Here is a 27,632-nt window from a genome sequence, read left to right as displayed (position 1 = left end):
ATGGATGTGATGGCAGATGCATCCACCAGTTGCTAGAAAGAAGAGAAGGAAAAAGGAAAAGCTATATACAAACTTGGATCAGATCACTGCACTTAAGATACATGAAGCACTACTTCATTAGTTGCGTAGCGGTCCTAATCGGTTAAAGAATAGAATCAGGACATCTTAAAGTTCTAACTAAGCTCCCCCCCCCCCTCCCGGTCCCCCATTTTTTTTTTTGTGTTGATCCATCTAAACCCTTCCTTTGTGTCAAACCTCATTTTTTAGCTTTGGCAAACCTGAGGCATCGGTACTTCTCACCACTTACAGTGATTTCCAGAGCCCCATCCTGATTATCCTGATTTGAGGCAGTTCCCATTAAGACACTCTTTTCTTTCTCAAGGTTTTCTCTCTCCATCTTAAGCCTAGCTTCTTGTCGGGCAATCTCAGCCTGTAATAAGGAATTAGAGTGAGTTGCAAAAGTCAAAGTACTACTAATATCAGCTCAAAACCCTTGATTTGTCAATTTAAAGAAAGTTTATTCACAATTTTAAAATCTTAACAAAATCAGAAGTTGATCAACATTTGTTATTCTCCACGGTGGCTTTAGTTTGGCCCATGTGATACGAACATCCACAATAATTGCCACCCTATTAATCATTTATTGAGCAATTATTGAGATGAATATTACGCTAACAGAGTTTGATAAGCATTGGTATTTAATGTAGATCTATAAATTCCGATTTTAAATCAGTGCAGCCAGGAGCATGAGCATCAAAACCATAAGGGTGCTACAATCTTTGCATGGTTTAATACCCAGAAGTAATGGCAACAAAATAAAGAACAAAACTCTGAAAGTATAATGAGTAATTGTTGCCATATCTGAAACACAGGCACAAGAAGTTCGACAATTTCAGCAATAATGTTCAGTGATGTCTTGCGAATTTGTTCAAAATCTAAGCATTCAAATATCAAAACCCTCCTTGTAAAGTTGTATGGGCCAGAGCCTAATGTCTGGATCAATCAGATGACATAATCAATTGATCAAGAACACAGATAGTTCAAGAAAGTGGTCAAATAAGCAGGCTGAACTGTTAGGGAACTCGAACTCACCCACCTAAATGGTATAAATCATGACAAAGAACCACAGAAAATTCAATTAAATTGAAAGCAAGTGAAGAAGGAAAGAGGTACCAATATTAAACTTACTTTGAGGTAAATAAAAGGTAAAATATCTTCTTCTCGAAGTGTCTACTCCATGGCTTTTTTTTTTGGTTTATGATCAGATTTTTCGTAAAGATGGAAAAGATCTCTTAAAGTCGAGAGCAACCACTAGAATCACTAGACCACCTACTAAGGTATGATATGTTTGTAGATAGAAAATAAAGAACTGAGTGAATCAACCATACATCCAAACAATTGGCTCCAATGTTCACATATCACCCTAGAATGTAGAATATATTTTATCCCCCTTTTTCAACTTATTCTAAACTGCAAGACAAAGCTTCTTATTGATTGAATTTCAACCCTACCAGTCTTGACAGTGTTAGAGACAGAAATGAAAGAAGAAAGTTTGCACTAGTTTCCTAAAAGGGATTTCAGGCTCATGCCTGGAGAATGGCCTGAAGCAAGGCTTCTTTTCCGCAAAGCCCCTGGATAATCGTATTCCTTCAGATAGCCTTCTGCCACCGAATTGGTGAAAGGTGCAGAGTAATATTAAACAGTTCTCTGTTTAGTATATTCATTGTATTCCATTATTATATTGGGATCCTTTAACGGCTAAGGAAATTACTTCAAAGCCTATTAATAAATGCGTGCATGTCAAAAGTGAGAGGCACCAATTAAATACGCTTCACAATATGAAAAGTTCGGGACCATATCCTCTATACATGAATCCAAAGCAATTTCCCCCTCAGGAAATTATGACTGAATTTCTTATGTCCTTTTTTTTTTAATGCTTAGTTTGTTTAAAAAAGTTAATTTCGAATACACAGGAAAACATGAAGAACTTGAATGACAATCGGTCAAATTAGGGTGAGAAGCCTTCTGCGGAATTCAGATAGATGCAAAAACTTTCATGTGGATTGGCAAACATCTGGCTCTGATTCACTTCTACAAGTTCAACACTGTGCAGTTTCACAACCAGCACCACATCCATACTTCAATCACTGAAATGAGAGTGGATTCCCAAATGTGCATTGAATTTTCAATACTTTATGGAACAATAGGGCCTGAAAGCTACCCTCAAGCTTTACACTGATGGCAGGTCGGATTACCTTATCCATGAGGTTAATGGTGAGGACTTGAGGTCGAGTTGATGTAACCAAGTGAAAATGGAAGCATTTTTCAGGAAATGATTTAGTAAGATACCAATTGATTCACTTCTATTTAGATTGGATGTTATAAGCTTAGTTCTTATTTCCCCTCCTAATAAATCCACGCTATATTGCACAATAAAAGATTTAATTCAAAATAGGGAAAACGAAATCTGATGCCAATAATAAGAAAAAGTAGAAAACCTGATAAGGTGTCATCGACTACGAACAGCAATTCAAGGAAAAACATCAGATTGAATGACCAAAACCACTACTACAGTTTCCTGAATCTCTGAAGCAATTGTTAAGAAGGCTAACAAATTCGTATTTACCTCTCGACGAGAAAGCTCGGCTTTCCAAGCAGCTTCTCTCTCAGCGACCTCTCTCTCCCTCTCCTCGATGTAGCTCTGCATCTCCCTTTCCTTCATAATCCGGTCTTGGATATCTGCATCTAAAGCTTCTTTCAACTCCTTCACGAACTTGTCAACCACTGCTTTGATTCTCAGGGACATGTCTCCCTATCTAAAATCCGCCACTTGAAAAACTTCCACTTGACCAGCCACCACTATTGCTGTATACAATCAATTTCCCCATCGCTGCTCCCGGCATCATCCACCATATCTTCGGACTAGGTTTTCTCACTCGGCAACTGAAGAATCTCGATGAGGAGAGAGAGATCGAGGAAGAAACCCAGTTCAAATCCCTCTGGGAGAAGGAGACAATAACAATGTGGGCACAACAAGAAACAAATCGACTGGAGACTTTTAAACTAAACTGAAAAAATAAAAAAAATCCAAACAGAAAAAAGAGGTGAGAAAGAAAAGGAACTAGGAGTAAACATCCTACATTAAAGGTCAGGACTTGGTGCAATGATAAAGGTTCCTACATTGTAACAAGGGATCGTAGTCTAATGGGACTGTGTGGATTGGGGACTCTTGCTGAGATGTGTGTAGCACAGTTCAACCGTTGGATGTCCCCAAGGAGGTGTAGAACTGTAAAAGAGACTAAAGGGCTGGGGACATACAAGATGTGTCACCAATTTTTTTTTGGTACATATCTTGTACACCCCTTGATGTGTGTTGACCTGGCATGTAGCTTCCAAGATTTTTAAAACTTTATTTACAGACCCTTGGGATTGACGTAATACCCATTAAGGGTGTCAATTGGGACTGTTCCCGGTATTTGAGACGGGACGGTACCGATATCGGTATCAAAAGTGCCAATCCAAGTACCGTCCCATTTAGTTAACGGGACCAAACCTAGATCCCAGTCCCGATTACTAGCGGGACGGGACGGTACCGGTTCTTAAATGGTTCTAGATACTGTAGAAAAAGGGAGAAGAAGTTTAATTGTTTCTAACGAGATGGGTTTATTAGTGTTGTAGAATTTTTTTCACTATCATAAAATCTAAGTTGTCTACTGCTTTTTATAAAACAACTTAAATTATGAAATCATAGTTTTACTTCTTCAAACTCCCTAAGATCACATGTAATAAGCTTCTTATTTTTTTAAATCTAGAGAAGTCTTACAAAATAGAAGAATCCCGTTGTGCAAAAAGGAAGAACCTGGTAGATGTAGTTGGTCGAGGGAGTAGCACTGTAGCAGGTTCTGTGAGGAGAGACTTCAAGCTACGACTGTTGACCTATTATTCCTCTTCGTATTCAACAGGCAATTAGTGAAACCCTAATGAGTCGTAATTCTTATACCCTTTTTTTTTTAAAAAAAAAAAAATCTTATATACTCTTTTCTTTTTAAACGGTACTAGTAGTTTTGGTACCATCCGGTACCTAATTGGTATTTCGGTACTGGTACCATTGGGAATCCCATCCCAGAACCGTCCCGTCCTATCCCAGAACCATCCCGTCCCATCCCATTTATCATTCGGTACCAAAATCAGATATCAGTACCATCCCATTTACTAATGGGACAGTCCGGTACCGGGTTTTAGCGGGACGGTATTGGGACGGTTCCCGATTCCAATCCCAAATTGACACCCTTAATACCCATTCTGTCAGAATGAACAAGCTAAGTGAATGTCAACAGGCCATAATACCCTCATCTCATAAATCGATCTACTTCGTTCCTCTTCTTCATCCTCTGCTAGGGTAACCATATCACCGTGAAGGTAGCCATTGGCCCCATCGCCGTGAGAAAGATCCAAGAAACATCACTCGATAATCAAAGATACCCTTTGCCCTATCTAAATCACTCCACAATTTTGGCCTAAATCCTATTCCATTTTTCCTAAATCACTTTCCTCTCTCAATCGAAGGTAGCCATTGCCGCCATTGCGGCTTGCCCTAAATAACTATCCAATCTAATTGGGTCTTGAATATATGCTCTGATGCTTGAATGCGAACTTTTATTTCATGAGCTCCTTTGGTCCCAAGCCTCTGTTCTACATTGCACAGAAGTTTGCATACAAGATCTACAAGTCTTTTAAATAAAAAACTTAACAAATTTAAAGATCTGTGATAATCTGTGTTCTCTCAAATTCCAACCGATTTTAATATGAATCTGATTTGATTTGAATTGGAATTGATAGAAGCTGATTCCAATTCCAAGTTTTTAAACCTAAGTGGGAAATAGCTGGCATAAGGAGATCCTCCTTTTCCAATCCATGATCTTTAGATTTTGATATTTCCTAGTTTCTATTCTATTTGTCTGTCTTACTGCACAACCCCAAGTTACCCATCAGCTGCAGTATCCCCAAATCACAAATTAGGGGAAGATGCAGTGGTCCATGACTTCCCTTCAGTTGGGTATTGGCCTTCTGAGGCATAGGGCTCTTGCCCTCTCATTTTTCTTCTTAATAAAGTTCCTGAGATTCATCTTCATTGATTGATTGTCCAAAGGAATCAGATTAAGTTGACATCTAAAACCACTAAAAAGGATATAGTTTCAGGCTTTAGCACCTGAGGCCAAACCCATGGGCACCCCAAGTGAAGCATTCAAGATCAATAAGATGGCACCTACCAGTGCAATTGTTGGCAGATGTTATCAAGGATTAAACTACAAAGTGCCTCATTGGCCATCAGAAGAGACCCTCAACTGATGATAATACCTGGATCAAAACAATGTTCAACAGTGGAATAAATCTTACATTTCATATCAGTACAGTGGGCATAAGAGAATAGGAGATTGTGGGAAACATCCCTTATCCCTGCTACACTACAATGAAGCTAAAGCATGTGCAGTCAGTACGTGGGCCATGTTTGCTCTCTTACAACTCGTCTGTGGAAGCAGCATTCCATGTATGCTCAGTGTAAGATGTGTATGCTTCGATGATTGACTCATATATTTCAATTCCTTTCAGGTATTCCACTTGATTTAGAAACTGCAATGCCGTATAAAAAAGTAGTTAAGGTCAACAATAATTGGTAATCATAAATTACTAAGCTAGGATAAACAAATTAACCAGGTATGCAATAAGACAAATGGAATGCAACTCTGGTTATTGTTTTTGTTTTTGTGATCAATGTAAATAGTATGAATGTCCCAAGAAAAAGAAAATGAAATAAGGCCAGAAAGTATTGCAACAGAAAAAGTCTTTGTACCAATTAAGAAGTTCAAATGTTTTTAAGAAAAACAAATAAAGGCTGCAAAGTAAAACATGCAAGTTATTCCTCCTTCCCCCTCCTTTTTTCTTTTTTGTCCTTCCTTTGGTAATGAATTTTTTCATTCATCCAAAAAAACATAAAACATCCAAGTGAAAGAATAAGCAAAAAAAATGATCCAATCCAAGAAATCAAGTGTTGACCCCAAATTTTGACAGTGTGTCCTGGTTAGAGGACAAAGTAAGCTGGGCCTTAGTAATTGTCCCAGCAGCCTATTGGTCCAGAGAGTTGATTGTCATCCTCCGATGAAAAAACTGCTCGCAGGGGAATGGTACAATACCTCAAAAAGTACACAAGGGAAATAAACCCTAACACATTTTAGACTCAGCAGAACTGGCGAAATTGCCAAATTTTGAAGAATTGAATTATATGGAAATCAAACCAAACAGGTAACAAGAACAAAATATGTTACAGCAACACCATTTGGTGCCTTAACATTATTATATTTGTAAATACAGATCTTACTCCTAAAAGAAAACATTATGAATTCATTTCTATGTTTAATGGAATTTCCTCTGTATATCTACAAAAAAAATGCAAATGAACGCACAGACAGAACATATACGGGATTACAGGTACATGGAAAAGCCAAAACAGTGACCAGAAGCATAGAGAATAACTTTGACATTTTACCTCATTATGGTCATGGAGCAGAATAGGAGTGTTTGTCATGGGAGAGAAGCCAATTGCTGGCAATCCTCGTTGTCTATAGTATGGAGAATCTGATGAGAGTGGTAAAACTTCTGGTCTGCCAAGTTTGCCATTAGCTTTCTTTACAGCCCCTTCTAAAAGGGCCAACCATGGTTTAAAGCCATCTGTAACAGGGAGGACTGGCACCTTTCTTATAAACTGTACCAAGCAAACATGGTTAGAATTGAAAAAATGCACTCCCAAAACACAAACCTAACAATTCTGATGCTTCTTCTGCCTTCACGACAGATATTTGACAGTTATGACAAAACATTCATGCACACAGATGAAGGATAATAATAAAAATATTCGCAGTGATTAAAGTAGTAAATTTAAAGAAAAAGATGAGGACATCTAATGTAGTGACAGTTGTAGTAGTAATTTTCTTTTACTCTCTTCCTTTCTACTGATTTTGTTCACATAAAATATTGGCAACAGTTTCAATGCCAGTTTAATGGCAATGGAATAAATAAATTAAATGCTTCCTTCCCACATTTCTAGATTTGTTCACAAATTTTAGGAAAAACTCCTCCATACCTCAAATGTCATGTTGCGTGAAGAAGGTGCCCACTCCTCTTCAATCCGTTTCTCCACTAATTTCTCATCAACAGTTGGTGGGATTCGAATGTCAAAACCTGCTTCAGCTTCAGATGGCTGCATATTCATAACAAACCCCTGACAGAAGGAATATGGAAGTTACATCAGAAAGGCATACCAAAATCTGAAATTCATTTTTTTTTTTTGGGGGAGGGGGGGGGGGGATGTTAAGAATCTGCTGGTGGTTTTATAGAGTGCTTTTTTCCAACTTTGGGGCCATGGGGAGTGCTGAACCCTTGACAAAATAGGCGGCTACACTGCTATATGAAAGTGGTGGGAGCTACATGTTGGGCCAAGAGGAAATAGTTTCCAAGAAAAAAGAAGTCCAAAATTCCTTAAACCATGTGCATTTGCACTATTCCCCGGGGGAAGAAAAAAAATTATAGTTAGGTATGCCCCCTCCTAGACATGGTTACTGACTCATTGTATAGTTACTTTGAACTGATAAGGCAGTGACCAAATATACAGCTGTAAGTTGAGGTTTCCCCTTGTTCTATGCTTCCCTGTTTGTTCATTACAACAAGGTTCTTGCCACCAAAATTTGAGTTGAATGAGTACAAGGGGCAAAAAAGAAGCTCTAACCACCACCACCACCAACCCCCCCCCCCCCCAAAAAAAAAAATAATAATAAATTCCTAAATCATCATCTGAGCTCGATCAGTAATGATAAGATGTTAACAGATAGCTATGGTTAAAATACCATGAAAATATTGTTTTTGAGAACATATAGGGTTCAATATATCCTTTTTCTTCTTAAATTGAATCTAGCAAATAACCATAAACAAATTGATTTCCAATCAGATCCAGGTCTGTCCAGATTATATTTTAAAACCTTGATGTAGATACTGCAAATGTGAAGGGTTCAGAAATCCTTTTACAGATTTTAATATAAGTTCTTTTATGGAAAGATCTAAGGTGGTCATATTCATATTATGATTTGCAAGTCTGCATTCAATCTTTGGATGGACTCTCTAAGTTCTAAGGTTTTGACTGACAATGTAGATTTATATAGAAAAGTATTCCAGAGAAAATTTCAGCTTCTCTAAGTAAGTTAGAATATTTAATATGAAAAGAAGAAACAAATGGTTGAATACAAAATAATTGCTTAGATAATGCAGTTATTGACTAACACAATGGAATTGGATTCAAAGTTCATCGAATTAAATAGGATATCATGTGTTCCAATTCAATTAAATTCACATGCAGATAAATCCAATTTGAATTCTATCTATGCACTACGAACCTATGACAATACCCATTAGATGATATCTCAAACCATCTCAAGTTGGGTTTGAAACTTCTAATGAGCTCTTGGTCGGAATCAATATAGCCGTTCGATCTATAAGAATTCTCTATTTTTTGAGAGTAATATTTAGAAATTAAACGAAGTGGCTAACGGTGTTCAAACAGCAGTTCAAAAAACGATATTACCCTTGTGTCTAACCTCACTTCTTTCTTAATTCTTCTTCTTTTCTCTTCTATTTTTCCGTAGCCAGTCACCAGCACGGCTGTATCCACCACCACCGCAGCCAACATGGCTGTATCCAACACCACCGCCGCCACCATGGTTGATCCAAGCTGACTCTTCAGCTTTTTTAGCTCTGCTTCGACTGAACTGTTTGTGCTCTGCAATCAATTTCTAATCTATCTTCTTAAGAGGATTTTCTATGACAGGAATAGTAACAGGTAGTCCTAGAACAGAGAATCCACCTAGAATCAACATATCCTCTAATGTCATTGTGGTTTCTCCCCATGGAAATACAAAGGTGTTGGTGCCTGAACACCAAAATTCTGAGAGCCCAAGAAGTAGTTCCCGATCTATTTGGATAGAATATGTGGAACTTAGAATTGATGGGTAAATACCTGCTTTCTTCCATATCTGTTCATGTTTCTTTGCCAAACGATCAACCCATTCTTTCCATTTTCTTTGTGGTAGGTTGCAACCCTTGAACAGAAGAACCTCTAAAGGCCATTTTGTAAGATTTTGAGACATTGTTTCAGATAAGAGTGGAATGTGAGGTAGCGACGCTGTTTGTACAGAACAATCCACACAAGGCTTGAGGAATCTTCCAATTCTGAGTGTTGGATACTCACCGCTTGAAGATACCATCTTCTCCTCTCTCTCTCTAAGAGGATCTTCAATCGCCATTCTTGGAGAATATGGAGAACAATAAGGAAAGGAAATGAACTAATGAAGTGGGGAAGGAGCGGAGAAGGTTATGATTTCTGAAGCTAATATGACAACTACCTCTGCCGAAAGTCCCTTATATATACCTATTTATCTCTGCCCACAACAAAAAAAAAAGGATTCGAAGGGAATGCGAAAATTCGGAACCAGTATGGTTTATGAAATCGTATAAAAATCATATTGAAACTGAATCGAATGAAAAAAAAATTATAAAACTTAATTGAAAATGCATTCAAGTGTATCCTACAATTGCAGAACAAATCATAGGCATCTGTGAAGAAAACCCCTCGGAATAAATAGAGATTGACCAGTACCCACCCCCTCGGAAAATTATAAGAAAAAAAAAAAAACCCTAAAAACGGAGAGGAGCGATGTTGTAGGGGTGGGGCGTGCGAAGAAGAAGGAGGAGAAGAGGAAGATGAAGAAGCGAAAAAGGGGTTTGGGGAAGAAGATGAAAAAGAGGTATTGAATAGGTATGTAAATGGATAATCGAAATCCGAATCCGCGTAACATTCGTATTCGTTTAGAGATATCTAGAAAAGAATCTGAATATTTTGATTAAAATCCGTTCAAAAAAAATTCGAATATTTAATAATAAAAAAATTAAATAAAGAATAATTTTAAAGATTTTTGAAGATTCAATAGATTTTAGAATGTGATGAAAGAGAATCATGATGTAATAGAAATGGATTAAGAGTGAATTATATTCCTTATGGGGAGGAAGGTCCGAACTACACAAGGCAAAGAAGTAAACGGATGATAAAAAATCTGAATCCGTTTAGAGGTATCGTATTCGGCCAGAGAATATCCGGCTCCAATCACATCTAATCCGTATCTGATCCAAATCCTATCCATTTATATCCCTAGTTTTGAGGTTGAAGAGGGTAAATTGAATTATAGGGAAAAAGTTCTCTGTCCGGGAGTGTGGCCCACGCCAGCACTCCCATGAGTCTATCTCTCTCTTTCCCATGTGAAAAGACACCTCTGCCCCTTTGTTTTAAGGAGGAGAGAGATAGACACATGAGAGTGCTGGCGTAGGCCACACTCTCGTACAAAAAACTGTTTTCCATAAAATTATATTAAGGGTAATCTAGGGTTTTTAAAAAATAAAAAATGTCAACGTCATCATTTAATGGTATTCTTTAACTGTCATGTACAGTTGATAGAATCTTGGGTAGTAGGGAAAGGCATTATCATTATTCAAAACTTGGGAATGGGATTTGATATTATGGATATTTAGAGGGGAGGAGAATGATATGTCCCCTTAAACTTATGATCCAATAAGCAATAGACCCTGATGAGTGATGACTGATCTAGTGGGTCGGTTTCTCAAATCTGTTATCCTAAACATCTTTATTAATGCAGTTTTTTTTTTGGGGTTATTTTCAAATGCCCCCTGAAAATGGTTAAACTTATAATTGTCTCCCTAAACTTTCATTAATTCTACGTGCATCCTTGCTTTTCAAACTAAGTACCATTATAATCCCTGCCGTTAGTCAAAGATGTTATAACCAGATCCCAGTTTTTGAATATTGATGGACCATTATGCCCCTTGATAGGGTAGAATGACCCATTTGACCTTAAAAAATTGATCATACAAAAAACCATTTTTTTTATTTTATAAGAATAAGGAATCGGAGAGGGAATATTCCCTCTCTTTCTTCCCCCACATCGCAAAACAGAGACTGTTAGGGTTTTTTTAAAAGCCACTGCCGCCCCTTGCGGTGGCCGAATCAGTAGGCGGCGGCCTCAAAAGGACACTGCGAACGACGGACGTCCACCGCCGACCACGATGCCGGCCTCAGATGCCGGTAAAACAACCGGTTACCAAGAGGGTTTGGGTTCGGGTGTTACAGCAGAGTTCGAAGAAGAAAGTAAGTCATGGAGACTCACATTGGAAGAAGAGGAAGAGGAGGAATTCAATTCTACCCCTCTTGATTTTCTCATGGAAAACTCAGGAATCTGCCGAGGCATCAGTTTGGAAAATTGAATTTCTTCTTGATCAAAAGAAGAGAAAGGGAAAAGAGAGGGAGGTCTTGGAGCCTGGTTCAGTTGCAGAATTTTTCAACTCGGTCAAGGTTAAACAGCAACAGTTAGTAACCCGGAACTCTATTGAATCCAGGCCAAGGAAACTTCAGCAAATAAGTATTAATTTAACAATAGACTTCGGAAATTGATTCAGAAGGACAAAGGAGTTACAGATCTGGTTCGCAAGTTGGTTCTCATTAATGACGAAAGCTCTGGATCTTGGACTTGGAGATTAAATTCGCAACTCAGGTTCCTACTAGATGCAAGCATTTAATCATACCAGAAAATAAGATGTACAAATATGAGAAATTCTGCAACTGAACCAGCCAACCAGGCGATGAACTTTGAAAATTTCTGATTCAAGAACTCATCTTCCCCAAATCGTTTGGGGAAGATGAGTTACAGGGTTTTTTTTTCTTTTTTTCTCTTTTTCCAGGTATGGTCATTTTGGTCATTTTACCCTATCCAGGGGCAGAATGGTCCATTAAAGTTCAAAAACTGAGATCCTTTATGTTATAATGTCGCTGTCTAACGGTAGGGATTATAATAGTACTTAGTTTGAAAAGTACGGGTACAGGTGAAATTAGTGAAAGTTCAGGGGGTAACTATAAGTTTGGCTATTTTCAGGGGCATTTGAAAATAACTTTTTTTTTGGGGTAATTTACACATACCCCCCTAAGGTTTGACGAAAGGATATTTTTACCCCTCAGGTTTGGAAAATTCTGCGTACCCCCTGAGGTTTGCAAATGGTAACAGATAGGTCCATTCCGTCAGTTCATGACTAACACTGTTAAAAAGTAGACTTGAACTGACGGAATTGCCCTTACAAAAAAAAAAAAAAAAACACCCTACAACTCATCTTCCCCAATCGATTTTGGGGAAGGGAAGATGAGTTGCAGATATGGAACAATTAACTGAGTTTGATTTCGAACTCAAAAATCAAAGGTGAAAACCACGTTTACCTGAACTAAGACGACAACCTGCAAGGTTGTTCGCTGGGAAGAAGATCTGTGGAGCAGATACAATTGAGGATAAGCCCGATGGATGCTGTGGAGCTCCAAAAATTAAAGGCGGAAACCGGCCACTGAGGGGCAAAACTAGGGAGCCGGCCTTTCAAGGTTTTTCGATGGGAAGAGGAACCGTGTAGCAGCTACACTTGAGAATTACCCCCAATAGAATTTCCCCAATTAACTGAGTTCGATTTCGAACAATCAAGATGGGAGCCTCGGCAGGTCGAGATCCATTTTTTTCTCATTTTCCATTCTTTCTCTTTAACCCCTGTTGGAAGCCATCGCCCCTGGTTCTCTTTTCCTCCCAAGACCCAGATGAAGGAATGCCCTAATGCTTCAAGACCCAACTTAATCTCACCCAATTGAGCTGTAGGAAAGCAAGGGGCCACCGCTTAGGTTTGGGAAATTGAAGTTTGATTAGCAAAAGTCCTTATAGAAACCCTAGGATTTTAGATACTGAAATCGATCCCACTGAGAACACGAGCTTCGATTCCTAATTGGACCTGAGTTACAGGTATCCCCATTGATTGCTCCATCCATGGGTTCTAATGGAACATCTCTGGTGAGAAGAACAAAAGATGAACTTTGTTAGTTTTAACAGAGAAGCAGATGGAGGAAGAAGGAGGCCCCAAATAACTGAACTCTGCGATGCTTTGTTTTCTGAAAATTTTTGGCAGTTTTTTTATAGTGAAATTAATTCCAAAATCTGTCCAACAGATCAGTCCCATATTATAAGGTTTGGAAGATCAATCAGCAAGGGTTCCTCAACATCAATATGGCCCTGATCCAAGAATTTGTTGCATAGTAATTTATACTTTCTTAACTGGTTGGCGGTCCTCACTTTTTTGGCACTTTTCTGGCAGAATCGATTCTGTCCTATTCTAAAGATCTAACCATCAGATATTCTTGCTCTTCTAGGGCAGAATCGACAACACAACAGAGGGTTGCAAGGTTGAAAGGGTTTTGAAACCTGCAACTCATCTTCCCCAATCGATTTGGGGAAGGGAAGATGAGTTGTTGGGAGGCCTTGGTGGTGTAAGTTCAAGACTAGTTTGAAAGTTCTTAAGTAGTTTTCTTTTAGAATAGATGACATATCAGAGAAGGGCTGATCTCTCGAAAGTGGAGCAAGAAGGGTTTGCTAAGATTGATGAAATCTACGACTGCAAGCGAAGGCTTTGCTCACCCCTCCCTCCAACCCTCATGCTTCTTCTTCTTCTTCAATAATCCAACCAATAAGCAGTAGTGAAACTGCAGTGGCTTCCTCCCTTTCTAGTTTCTCCCCGTGTATAGTTGTATGTACCTACAACTCATTTTCCCAATAGATTTGGGGAAGATGAGTTGCAGGTGATTTTTTTTTTTTTTTTTTGTAAGGGCAATTCCGTCAGTTCAAGTCTATTTTTTAACAGTGTTAGCCATGAACTGACGGAATGGACCTATCTGTTACCATTTGCAAACCTCAGGGGGATATGTAAAATTTTCCAAACCTGGGGGGTAAAAATATCCTTTCGTCAAACCTCAGGGGGGTATGTGTAAATTTCCCTTTTTTTTTGGTCAAGCTTTATTAATGCAGTTGGACATCAATAAAAGGCCCAAGTGAATGAGACAACAAATGGTCAGTGAACTATTACGTTAAGCGAAATAATAACTAATTCAAGAGCTTACAGTTGGAGATGGCGTGCCAGCCTTCAAGAAGACCATATTCACTGATATGATCTCGCCAGCTTCCTTCAAACCCGCCTTCAACATGTCAAATTGGGCAGCCCGGAACCTCGTCACACTCTCGATGCTCTTCATTAGGTTCTCCATTGCACTATTGTCGTAAAGTTTTGATCCATGACCAGGAGAACCAGTAGCCTTAATCACAAGCCACCAAGGACTCCTCTCAGCAAAGAAAGCACGGTAAGTTTCATTCGTCGATGCCAGCCCTGTCAGAGTTGCAAATCATAAAATTGAAACAGAAATCTGAAAATCAAACCTATAAGAGTTTGAATTAAACTGATCTTTTTTTTTTTTTTTTGGTTGAATGAATTAAACTGATCTTACCTTCATCAAGAAGTATCCCAACATTCATTTTCTGGAATTCTTCCGATTCAGCTAATTTCTCAGCCCCATCATGGCCGCCTATTTCCTTGTCTGGAACGAACGAAACGTAAACAGTCCTAACCGGCTGGAACCCAGAGTTCTTCAATCGGCGTATGGCTTCCAGGTATTGCATTCCAACACACTTCATGTCCTGCGATCCTCTAGCATAGATATTTCCGGCCTCATCGATGTGAGCATCCAAAGGAGGGTAAGTCCATTTATTGTTCTCGACAGCTACCACGTCCATGTGTGAATTCAAGATAATAGAAGGGAGATCAGGGTTTGTACCGGACCATTTGAGGAGAATAACAGGCTTGCTCTTCACAAACTCAAGGAATTGCGATTCGAGGCCGATGGTTTTGGCTTGAGAAAGGATGAAATCTGCAGCGGGAGAGTAGTCAGGGTTAGGGTGAGCTGTGTTAATTCGAAGATACTGTTGGAATCTTGAGATTATCGCCGATGAATCCTCTGGCAGTGAAACAACTACTACTGTCGATGTGAATAAGAAGAAGAATAGAAGGAAAATTAAAAAACGACGAACTGAAGAGAGAGAGCAAGTTCCATAAATTCCCTCCATATCTTTCACGAGAGAGATTGATCAGTTGAGAGTGGCGAAGTGATCTGAAGAGATTTAGTAAAGGGATTTATAAAGAACATCGAACGAAAAAGGAGAATTGCCCATGGAAGATACATCGATGCCAAAATAGCTTACAATCGAAGCATTTGTATTTAATATCCAATAATAAGGGTGTCAATATCTAATCGAAACTGAAAACCGAATCCGAAATCGAGCCGAATTAACCGAGTCGAGCCGAATCGAATTAATTCGGTTTGGCTTCGGATCAAATATTGGATATATTAATTTGGTTCGATTTATTTTCGGTTCCATGTCCAAAACCATTGGTTTGAACCAAAATCGAACCGAATACCCATTTAATCCCCAAACCCTATTTCTTTTAATTGGGTAAAAGATATTTAATAAGATAATTAAGTAATTAAAGATTTAAAGTAAGTAAGTAATCAAAACAGTATTTGTTTATCACTATAACTCTAATTCTCTAATCGATTGGCTTTTCATATTCGCTTTCCTATTTTATTACTCTTTTACTTCAAGTTAATCGTACAATTCTTTCAAATTCATACGTTCCATTTTCTCCTAAGTCCGAACGATCCAAATATCTAATCGGCAAGGCATTTTGAAATTTACTAAAAACAAAGTAGTGTTGGCAATTTGAAGGTTTGATGGTATTGTAATTCCATAAAAAAAAAGGAACCATATACAAGAACCGAATTATATCGCAATAAAAAACAAATGAGACCCGAATGAAAACCGTTTTATGAAATTGAAATAGAACTGAGATCGAACCGAACCGAACCGAGGGGGATTCGGATTCGATTGCAAGTACAAAACTGAGTCGGATATCGATTCGATTTTGGGTCACACCTACAATGCATGAAATCGAACCAAAACCGGACCGAATACCCTAAACCGAACCGATTGACACCCTTATCCAATCAGGGTTCACACAGATCGTTGACGTTGTTGGGAAAGACGTTTATTGTAATTTCCTCATTAGTCTCGTAGGCCCAGGAGAAGGTCCGATCCGGACTCATTTCCTATTCGGTTACGCAGACTTACCAAAATTATCCCTAGTTTTTTAAATAAACAAATCAAAAAATTGAAAAGGAAAGTCAAACTTAGTCTGCTTGGGCGGGAAGCAACTTGAACCCTAGATTTCGTATTTCAAGAAATCTGAACAAACCAGGAGGGAGCTTTTGGCATCTCAAACTACACTTGGGTGCATGTGCATAGCACAGAAGCACCTGACGCATTGATATTTGTGCTGCACATTTCACGAACGGCAGATTCACCATTTTGAGAACCAATAAACTTAGGGAAAATTACATGATTAGCTATTTTTGGGTTTTTATTTATAAAACTGTTCATCTTATGTCAGAGTTAATAAAAATGGACAAAAACAAGTTTAGTTTTATAAAATTAGATAAATCACTGACTCTCCTTCCTTCCTCGACAGTTCCCCTTTGAAAAAATCTCTATTGTTTTTCCTCTGTTACTTGGGGTAGCAGAGAATGGCGGTGGCTAGGACAAGGGTAGGGTTGTAGGGAACAGAGGATGCCTGGGCGAGAAGGCAATGATAGGGGTAAAAATGTTTAAAAAAATAAATGTGGGAGGGAGGGACTATTTTGTTCAGTTTTGTAAACCTTAACTTATTTTTGTTTATTTTTGTTAATTCAAACATAAGGTGGATAGTTTTGTAAATGAAAACCTAAAAGTAGCTAATCATATAATTTTTGGGGTGCACTTCTTTCTGTTGTAGTGCAGGCTGCTGCGCCTACGCATGTGGGGATGGATGCAATGATCACCCTGCCCCTGCACATGGGGCATAGAGATCTTTAAATACAAAGAATCAAGAGTCTTCTTTCCTTCTTTTATATAGGGTTTTCAACAAATACCTTCCTAAAAATACCTATTTGTCCAAATGCCTTTACAAATTTTCTAATCGTAAACTCCACCTACTTTCAAATCAATGTAGCACTTTGGTGCAGTCCATTAAATTGAGATGTTAGACGTTAGTTTCAGGGAATCTAATGACCAAAATACCCTTGATAAAAACCCATCAAAATTAAAGAATAAAATAATCGAATTGCCCTCATCTTCTCCAAATCGTTTAGGGTTTGAAATTGAGATTTTTTTTCTCCAAATCGGATAGGTAACCTAGTGTTCTTACGGTGAACAATCGAGATAGATGGATGGGTTAATTGTTTAATTCTTTCTTTATGCTTATGCAATTGTTGGAGTTTCACAACCCAAGTCCAGAGTCTCAAGACTTGGCATAGCAATCTCAGCACCGCCAGGGTATTAATCTACTTGTTTTCATGAGCTGTGGAAAATTGGAAGTGTACGATGGTGGCAATCAGGTTGTGAGGTGCGACGATGTTTATAAAGGGAAAGCAGTGGAGGCTAATTGGCAAAGACTCGTGGAGTTGCAAGTTGGACAGTGGATGGGACTTAAGGACATTAGGAGATTTGTAATTGAAACACTAATACTTGAGGACACAACAAACAGTGTATGAACTCATTTATGTGAGATGTAGAAAGACCATGTTTTGATGAGTCAAACAAATGGCTTCCCTTCCCTGATTCATTATCCCTTCAACTAGGTAATCTTCTGTATAATACGTTTTGGGTTTGTTGCTTTCTTCCTGGTGATAACAGGTAGTACAGACTGTTGTGGAATTGATGGGCCAATAAAAATCAATTTGAAATTAAACAGGAAATTTCTAATTGAAGTTTTACTTTTTCTCTTTAATTCTTCCATGGAACGTCTTTACTACCGTGAGAAAGCATCATGTACAGGAAAAGTAAATGGACCATTAATTCCTTAATCTGATCTCTTGCTTTCTAGATGGGTTCAAACCCTAATCGATTTGGGGAAAAGAATTTCAGTTTCAAATCCTAAACGATTTGGGAAAGATGAGGGTAATTCGATTATTTATTCTTTAATTTTGATGGGTTTTTATCAGAGGAGCATTTTGATCATTAGATTCCCTAAAACTAACATCTAACATCCCAAATTAATCGACTGGACCAAAGTGCTATACTGTTTCGAAGGTAAGGGGATTTTGCAGAAAAAATTATAGGAGGCATCTGGACAAATGGGCATTTTAAAGGGCATTTAAAAAAAAAGGTGAGGCAAGGGGGATTTTTCTCAAATGGGGTCAAAAGGAATCAAGCCACGTGACGTGAAGTCCGTTTCTTTAATGGCTTCAATTAATGAAGTCCACTTTCAACCTAAAAAAACAAAAAAACCAAAAATTAATGAAGTCAACTTTTTTAAGGATCCAGATCTCCTACGGTCCAGCTGTCCGTAGTAGCCTATGCAATGTGACAGGGTCGCACATGCAATGACCACCTTATCCTGCTCGAGTAAAGGGCTGGACAGGGGGTAAGGCCATCACTGCCCGCAGCCCAGTCTGTGCCGGACAGGCTGCTACAGACAACTGGCCCGTACACAATCTGCATTGCTTTTTTAATGACTTCACGTGGGTTTGATTCCTTTTGATCCCAATTAGATTTCTTGTTTTGGAATCTTTCAAACCACCCAAAAACATTTCATTAAATTAACCATTACCCTTTAAATTTTTGGAAATTTCAAATGAGTCCTTTGCCTAACCTCTTATGCCCATACAGATTCCTTCTTTTAGAATCCTTTTGAAACCCAAGATTATGTGCTGCCCACGGCCTGCACCAAATGCCCCTACTGGCCTGCTGCCATGCGGCATGGTCACCACACCTTTTGTTGCCACATCACCCAACATGTGGGGTCCCTCCATTTTCACTGATTTGCTGTTTGAGTAGAATAAGGTATGATCCTCAAAGGAATTACAACTAAGAAACCCAATGAATGCCAATCCTTTTTAACATCTGCATTGGAATGGATATGATGGCAGATGCATCCACCAGTTGCTAGAAAGAAGAGAAGGAAAAAGGAAAAGACCAGATCACTGCACTTAAGATACATGAAGCACTACTTCATTAGTTGCGTAGCGGTCCTAATGGGTTAAAGAATAGAATCAGGACATCTTAAAAGTTCTAACTAAGCTTCCCCCTCCTCCCCCTTATTTTTTTGTGTGTTGATCTATCTAAACCCTTCCTTTGTGTCAAACCTTATTTTTTAGCTTTGGCAAACCTGAGGCATCGGTACTTCTCACCACTTACAGTGATTTCCAGAGCCCCATCCTGATTATCCTGATTTGAGGCAGTTCCCATTAAGACACTCTTCTCTTTCTCAAGGTTTTCTCTCTCCATCTTAAGCCTAGCTTCCTGTCGGGCAATCTCAGCCTGTAATAAGAATTAGAGTGAGTTGCAAAAGTCAAAGTACTACTAGTATCAGCTCAAAACCCTTGATTTGTCAATTTAAAGAAAGTTTATTCACAGTTTAAAAAAAAAAAAATCTTAACAAAATCAGAAGTTGATCAACATTTGTTATTCTCCACGGCGGCTTTAGTTTGGCCCATGAGATAAGAACATCCACAATAATTGCCACCCTATTAATCATTTATTGAGCAATTATAGAGATGAATATTAAGCTAATAGAGTTTGATAAGAATTGGTATTTAATGTCGATCTATAAATTCCGATTTTAAATCAGTGCAGCCAGGAGCATGAGCATCAAAACCATAAGGGTGCTACAATCTTTGCATGGCTCAATACCCAGAAGTAATGGCAACAAAATAAAGAATAAAACTCTGAAAGTATAACGAGTGATTGTTGTCATATCTGAAACACAGGCACAAGAAGTTCGACAATTTCAGCAATAGTGTTCAGTGATGTCTTGCGAATTTGTTCAAAATCTAAGCATTCAAATATCAAAACCCTCCTTGTAAAGTTGTATGGGCCAGAGCCTAATGGCTGGATCAATCAGATGACATAATCAATTGATCAAGAACACACATAGTTCAAGAAAGTGGTCAAATAAGCAGGCTGAACTGTTAGGGAACTCGAACTCACCCACCTAAATGGTATAAATCATGACAAAGAAGCACAGAAAATTCAATTAAATTGAAAACAAGTGAAGAAGGAAAGAGGTACCAATATTAAACTTAATTTGATGCAAATAAAAGGTAAAAATATCTTCATCTCGAAGTGTCTACTCCATGGCTTTTTTTTTTTTTTTGGTTTATGATCAGATTTTTTGTAAAGATGGAAAAGATCTATTAAAGTCGAGAACAACCACTAGAGTCACTAGCCCACCTACTAAGGTATGATATATTTGTAGTAGATAGAAATAAAGAGGTGAGTGAAGCAACCATACATCCAAACAATTGGCTCCAATGTTCACATATCACCCTAGAATGTAGAATCTATTTTTTCTCCCTTTTTCAACTTTTTCAAAACTGCAAGACAAAGCTTCTTATTGATTGAATTTCAACCCTACCAATCTTTACAGTGTTAGAGGCAGAAATGAAAAAAGAAAGGTTTCCTAAAAGGGATTTCAGGCTCATGCCTGGAGAATGGCCTGAAGCAAGGCTTAAGGAAATTACTTCAAAGCTTATTAATAAATGCCTTGGGCAACAATTAAATACGCTTCACTTGTTTAAAAAAGTTAATTTCGAATTCACAGGAAAACATGAAGAACTTGAATGATGAATCCGTCAAATTAGGGTGAGAAGTCTTCTGCGGAATTCAGATAGATGGACAAACTTTCATGTGGATTGAAAAACATCTGGCCCTGATTCCCTTCTACAAGTTCAACACTCTGCAGTTTCACAACCAGCACCACACCCATACTTCAATTACTGAAATGAGCGTAGATTCCCAAATGTGAGTTGAATTAGCCATTGCCGCCATTGCTGTGAGAAAGAACCAGGAAATATCACTCGATAATCGAAGATACCCATTGCCCTATCTAAATCACTCCACAATTTTGGCCTAAATCCTATTCTATTTTTCCTAAATCACTTTCCTCTCTCAATCGAAAGTAGCCATTGCCACCATTGCGGCTTGCCCTAAATAACTATCCAATCTAATTGGATCTTGAATATATGCTCTGATGCTTGAATGCGAACTGTTATTTCGTGAGGTCCTTTGGTCCCAAGCCTCTGTTCTACATTGCACAGAAGTTTGCATACAAGATCTACAAGTCTTTTAAATAAAAAACTAAAAAAATTTAAAGATCTGTGATAATCTGTGTTCTCTCAAATTCCAACCGATTTTAATATGAATCTGATTTTATTTGAATTGGAATTGATAGAAGCTGATTCCAATTCCAGGTTTTTAAACCTAAGTGGGAAATAGCTGGCTTAAGGAGATCCTCCTTTTCCAATCCTTGATCTTTAGATTTTGTTCCTTCCTAGTTTCTTCTCTATTTGTCTGTCTTACTACAAAACCCCAAGTTACCCATCAGCTGCAGTATCCCCAAATCACAAATTGGGGGAAGATGAAGAGGTCCATGACTTCCCTTCAGTTGGGTATTGGCCTTCTGAGGCATAGGGTTCTTGCCCTCTCAATTTTCTTCTTAATAAAGTTCCTGAGATTCATCTTCATTGATTGATTGTCCAAAGGAATCAGATTAAGTTGACATCTAAAACCGCTAAAAAGGATATAGTTTCAGGCTTTAGCACCTGAGGCCAAACCCATGGGCACCCCAAGTGAAGCATTCAAGATCAATAAGATGGCACCTACCAGTGCAATTGTTGGCAAATGTTATCAAGGATTAAATTACAAAGTGCCTCATTGGCCATCAGAAGAGACCCTCAACTGATGATAATACCTGGATCAAAACAATGTTCAACAGTGGAACAAATCTTACATTTCATATCAGTACAGTAGGCATAGGAGAATTGGAGATTGTGGGAAACATCCCTTATCCCTGCTACACTACAATGAAGCTAAAGCACGTGCAGTCAGTACAGGACTTGGGCCATGTTTGCTCTCTTAAAAGTTAAAACTCGTCTGTGGAAGCAGCATTCCTTGTGTGCTCAGTGTAAGATGTGTATGCTTCGATGATTGACTCATATATTTCAATTCCTTTCAGGTATTCCACTTGATTTAGAAACTGCAATGCCGTATAAAATAGTAGTTAAGGGCAACAATAATTGGTAATCATAAATTACTAAGCTAGGATAAACAAATTAACCAGGTAAGCAATAAGACAAATGGAATGCAACTCTGGTTGTTTTTGTTTTTGTGATCAACGTAAATAGTATGAATTTCCCAAGAAAAAGAAAATGAAGAATGGCCAGAAAGTTTTGCAACAGAAAAAGTCTTTGTACCAATTAAGAAGTTCAAATGTTTTTAAGAAAAACTAATAAAGGCTGCAAAGTAAAACATGCAAGTTATTCCCCCTCCCCCTCTTTTTTTTTATTGTCCTTCCTTTGGTAATGAATTTTTTCATTCATCCAAAAAAACATAAAACATGCAAGTGAAAGAATAAGCACGAAAATTGATCCAATCCAAGAAATCAAGTTGTTGACCCCAAAATTTGACAGCTTGTCCTGGTTAGAGCATAAAGTAAGCTGGACCTTAGTAATTGTCCCAGCAGCCTATTGGATCAGAGAATTGATTGTCATCCTCTGATGAAAAAAACTGCTCGCAGGGGAATGGTACAAGACCTCAAAAAGTACAAGGGAAATAAACCCTAACACATTTTAGATTCAGCAGAACTAGTGAAATTGCCAAATTTTGAAGAATTGAATTATATGGAAATCAAACCAAACAGGTAACAAAGAACAAAATATGTTACAGCAACACCATTTGGTGCCTTAACATTATTATATTTGTAAATACAGATCTTACTCCTAAAAGAAAACAGTATGAATTCTTTTCTATGTTTAATGGAATTTCCTCTGTAGTTATATCTACAGAAAAAATGCAAATGAGCACACAGACAGAACATATACAGGTACATGGAAAAGCCAAAACAGTGACAAGAAGCATAGAGAACAACTTTGACATTTTACCTCATTATGGTCATGGAGCAGAATAGGAGTGTTTGTCATGGGAGAGAAGCCAATTGCTGGCAATCCTCGTAGTCTATAGTATGTAGAATCTGATGAGAGTGGCAAAACTTCTGGTCTGCCAAGTTTGCCATTAGCTTTCTTTACAGCCCCTTCTAAAAGGGCCAACCATGGTTTATAGCCATCTGTATCAGGGAGGACTGGCACCTTTCTTCTTATAAACTGTACCAATCAAACGTGGTTAGAGTTGAAAAAATGCACTCCCAAAACACAAACCTAACAATTCTGATGCTTCTTCTGCCTTCACTACAGATATTTGACAGTTATGACGAAACATTCATGCACATAGATGAAGGATAATAATAAAAATATCAGCAGTGATCAAAGTATTAGATTTAAAGAAAAAGATGAGGACAACTAATATTGTTAAAATATATGTACTCCAGAATACCATAGGGGTATTCTGGTCCTTTTGGGGCATTTTTATGTTATTAAGTGTACTTAGCTTATGTCGGCTATGTGGGTTTTAGTCTCACATCGCCTAGCTTAGACTATTTGTAATTTCCCCCACCTATCAATAGAACAAGCAATTCCATTATTTTATTTCCTCTCTCTGACCCACGGTTCAACCAACATGGTATCAAAGCAGGTCTGATCTAGGTTAGAGAGAAGAAAAAAAACCCTATTTCTCCCTACTTCTCCTCCATCGATCTCTCTCTTCTTCTCCCTTTCTCGGTTTTCTCCTTCTCCTGTTCTTCTTCTTCTCAGCCTATAAAGGGGCAGCACTAATGAGGTAAATTGAGTATATCGATGACTTAGTTGCTGCCCCCCCCTTCCTTTCTATTTTTTTTTATTAAAAAATTTGCTCGAACCCTGCTGGAGCCACATTTGTGATTTGGAGTTTCCCTTTTCTTTGGAGATCAGATTTCTATCACCTAATGAAAACTGATCCTCCAATTTTGAAGCACCCTATGCAGCCTTTTCCAGCCCTATTCTGCCCTATTCCAAAACCTAACTTCCCATTTTTCTGTCTCTCCATCTTTTATTCAGTTTTCCAGGCACAATCCCCAAATCGATCTCACCTTGTCAGGGTTTTTTTCAAAACCCTGACTCCAATCGATTTTGGGGCTTCCCTTGTTAGATGCAGCTAATTTTTCAGGGATAATTTCCTACTACTACCAGCCTTAATCGACCTCAGTTTGGCCACTATCTGATGGCTGGATTTGTACCTATAGCAAAATCTTCTCAACCTGCTATTTTTGGTTACCTATTAATACCCTGACTCAAATCGACATTAGGGTTACAGGTTTCAGTTTTTGCTACCTTTTGGAGGGATGCTTACTCCACCGACAAGGATCACTCGATCTCAGTTTCAGCCTCTTTCCAAGTGTTTGAAGACCCCTAACCCCAATCGATCCTTCTTTTCAGGGTTTTTTCAAAACCCTGACAAATATCGATTTTAGGGTTAGGGTTGATTGCTGCTATTGGAGTTTTTTGGGAGGTGTTTCTACCATCAAGAAAGACATTCTACTTCAACTATTCCTGACTTGACGAAGGTCTATTACACATGATAGCTGCTGCCCTATTTTTCTGCAATTTTTTGGTGTTTCTCCCACGTGAAGATCAAGTCTCAATTACCAAGGAGATTGGTTATTCAAACTGGAGATCCATTCCAGCAGTGGTGGTCAGCATCTATTACCAGAAGACATCACCTTTGACAAGTCATCATCACTTTGTTGAAGCCCCCTTCCCTACAATCGATCTTCCCTTTCAGAATTTTTTACAAAACCCTGACTATAATCGATCTATTGCTGATTTTTTTAGGAGAATTTTATAAAAATCAGAGGAGTTTTCAGCCCCTATTTCAGCATCATTCATCAGTTCTTTTTGAAAAAATTCAGGTTCATTCTTATGGCTCGGTTTCTCCAATTATCAACCTATTTTTCTTACTTGTTCCTAGGGGTGTCAACGGGCCAGTTCGGGCCGGTTTCAGTGTGACTTTTATACAAACCGAAACCAAACCATTAAGAAATGTTCGGTTTCAGTGCGGTTTGGTTTCGTGTCGGTTTCGGTTTATGATAACGGTTTGGATTCGGTTTGGTAGCGGTTTTATATAACTACTAAGATCCGATTAGTGCTTATTTTTCTTCTCTTTCTCTTATAAGAACAACATTTGAACATTAGATAAAAGTTCATATCATATGGAAGTGGAACCCAAGAAGATTTTCAAATGCAATTACAAGATGTGACCCACTTAAAAGTCCATACAACATCTACGGTGTCTTTTTTTTGTGATTCGATCCCCTATGATCTACGGTGTCTTTTTTTTGTGATTTGATCCCCTATGAACAAACGTAATCAAATGCATAAATGACTGAAAAAAACCATTTGGTTCAAGTGTACGAGACGAGATCAGAAAGAGATCCAGTGAAAACTTAAAAAATACAGGAAGAGATTTAAGAATTCTCAATTGGAAAACAAAAATGCAGGTACAAGAACGAAATGTCGGTTCAGAAGTGAATTCTCCATATCTGAATCGACACCGTAGATCGTTAAAGATCGTTCAATACAGAAAGAACCAAAAAAAAAAAAAAAAAGTGTAAATATCGTCGGAGACATAGGGTTTCTCAAAAGTGGGTAGAAAAAAGGGATAATCAGAAAGAAGTTCAAAATTTGAATCTGAAGATCCAAAATTTTTAAAAAAAAAGAAGTTCAGAAGAAACTAATTCCAAAAACAAAACAAAGCAGTGACATAGAAAATAGAAATGAAGAATCAGGAGTTGAGATTGGAAAAAAGAAGAAGGGATAATCAGAACCTACCTCCGGTTGCGACTTGTGCTTGTGCTGTTGCCGAATGTCGGTGCTGCCGAGTGACCTTGAGCCCTTAAGCCTTGAGGCTTGATTGCTTGAACAGTTGAACTCTTGAAGCTTGAGTGTAGTTGAGTGACTGAGGAGTGAGGACTGAGGAAGTGAGGAGTGACGCCGCTGCCGCCGCTGAGAGTCTAGAACAGAGAACTCGAGACGAGAGAGGAGAGATTGAGAGAGTGAAAGAGATTAGGGCATTTAGGGGGGAATAAGTGATTTTTGGGTCTAACGGTTCGGGCCTAGTGGTTTGGGCTGGGTTCCGGCCTAACAGTTCGGGTTTGCGATGCACCGTCGGTCTAGCCCAGACCGAACCGAACCCGGTTGATCTCTGGATCCACAAACTGAACCCAAACCGCTAAGGGATCGGTCCGGTGTGGTCCGGGCTCGTTCGGGCAGGTTTCAGCGGGTCGGGCTAGGTATTGACACCCCTACTTATTCCTAAATGGCTAGCTGCCTCAACTACCTATGGATCTGTCTGGTTATATATCTTACATTTGCTGGTTAGTTTGAGCTTTACTACCTACATGGCTGGTATTATTGTTTGGCTTCTGTAAGCATGACTGGTTGATATGTTACTGCTGCCTTTATGTGGTATCCTGCTGCCCTATTATTGTGACTGAGTTTCCTACTATTGGAGATCGAATTTCTTTCATTCTTGAAGACTCGAATCTGCTATCCTGGAGATCAGTTTATTTGGGACTACAACAGTGTGTTCCACGGTTCTTGGTTGCAACTACGAACCTATTCAGTTATGTGAAGCTTTTCTAGTTCATATCTGGCTCACCTTGGAGCTTGAATCCTAGCATTGTTACTAATTCAGATCTGATCCAATTGTTGTTGAAACTTCTACAATCCATTGCTGTCCAGATATCTTCGTTTGTTCTTTTAAGCATGTGGGAGTTTATACATTGGGTTTTTTGCACACTTGTTCCTCCTTGTTTGAGGATTGATCAAGCCTTGAAGAATGGAGCCTTTCCTTACTTCAAATCAGATCTGCATACTTGTCAGATTTGAATATTGGAGTTAGGAGTTTCCATCAAAAGTGTTTGTTTGATCGTTTGAAGATGGTTAGAGATTTATATGTTGCATTACTTACTCCGTACTTCATTATCCCACTGCTTTTTTCTTCACCACCTCCCAAACCATACCTTTTGCATAACCCATTCCATTACCCTTGGCAGCTCTTGGAAAATTCTAGAATATTATGTTTTGCCCTATATCTTACATCATCCCTGTTATGTCCACGTGTATTACACGTGAGGGGGGGATTATATACAGTATACCTGCAGCCATTGCAGAAAGCAGAACTTGCAGGAACATTTGGTGCAAAACATAGAAGGTCAGAGGTTTCACCATTGCTAATGGGTATCTACTTGGTTATTGGGTTGAGTTTGCCGCAAGGGGGAGGTTGGTCTTCAAATTTTGAAGATGTTTGGTTATTGCCTGCCTATATGAGGTTCTACAGTTGGGTTGTTTTTCCGCTGCTTGCTCTTTACTGCTGCCTGATACATCTGCTCGCTACCCTAGTCACTTATCTTCAAGATTATCAGTCCGAGATTCATCACTGGACAACTGCTGAAAATTGGTGAAAGTTTACTGGTCATGTCTGCCCAAGTTTTGAAGATCTAATTTTACAGGTTCTTGAAGGTTTATTTGGGAGCTGCGTTCATCTTGAAGCTGGATTCTGCTACAACTTAGCTTTTCCCATTTTATTCAAGTTGGGCATTAGTACCTTGTATGCGCCAACTTGAGGGGGAGTGTTAGCATTGTTATGGAGTTC

At 38.6% G+C, this 27,632-nt stretch overlaps 3 protein-coding genes across 3 annotated transcripts in view; all 3 read right to left on the bottom strand.

Moving 5' to 3' along the window:
• Positions 1-198: 198 nt before the first annotated feature.
• On the bottom strand, positions 199-3,036 carry LOC122662717. Its single transcript, XM_043858434.1, has 2 exons — positions 2,627-3,036; positions 199-430 (listed from the first exon to the last, which is right to left on the bottom strand). The coding sequence occupies exons 1-2, from the start codon at positions 2,804-2,806 to the stop codon at positions 257-259; spliced, it is 354 nt and encodes a 117-aa protein (XP_043714369.1). The 5' UTR covers positions 2,807-3,036; the 3' UTR covers positions 199-256.
• Positions 3,037-5,439: 2,403 nt separating this feature from the next.
• The window catches only part of LOC122662715 (aminoacylase-1-like), a 38,104-nt gene continuing 15,911 nt past the window's right edge, over positions 5,440-27,632 (bottom strand). The window contains exons 4-7 of the mRNA XM_043858432.1: positions 22,991-23,209; positions 21,974-22,086; positions 17,630-17,640; positions 5,440-5,450 (exon numbers count right to left, since the gene is read on the bottom strand). Coding sequence (XP_043714367.1) covers position 17,640; positions 21,974-22,086; positions 22,991-23,209 — 333 coding nt within the window. The 3' untranslated portion in view covers positions 5,440-5,450; positions 17,630-17,639. The remainder of the gene's footprint in view (positions 5,451-17,629; positions 17,641-21,973; positions 22,087-22,990; positions 23,210-27,632) is intronic.
• On the bottom strand, positions 5,518-15,108 carry LOC122662799 (aminoacylase-1-like). The gene is made up of 6 exons (XM_043858514.1): positions 14,468-15,108; positions 14,087-14,349; positions 7,139-7,276; positions 6,545-6,760; positions 6,294-6,434; positions 5,518-5,631 (listed from the first exon to the last, which is right to left on the bottom strand). The coding sequence occupies exons 1-6, from the start codon at positions 15,081-15,083 to the stop codon at positions 5,518-5,520; spliced, it is 1,488 nt and encodes a 495-aa protein (XP_043714449.1). The 5' UTR covers positions 15,084-15,108.

This window comes from Telopea speciosissima, chromosome 5, assembly GCF_018873765.1.
Source record: "Telopea speciosissima isolate NSW1024214 ecotype Mountain lineage chromosome 5, Tspe_v1, whole genome shotgun sequence".
NCBI classification, from domain to species: Eukaryota; Viridiplantae; Streptophyta; class Magnoliopsida; order Proteales; family Proteaceae; genus Telopea; species Telopea speciosissima.
The sequence above is the reverse complement of the archived record's forward strand: the minus strand, read 5'-3'. Positions and strand labels throughout refer to the sequence as shown.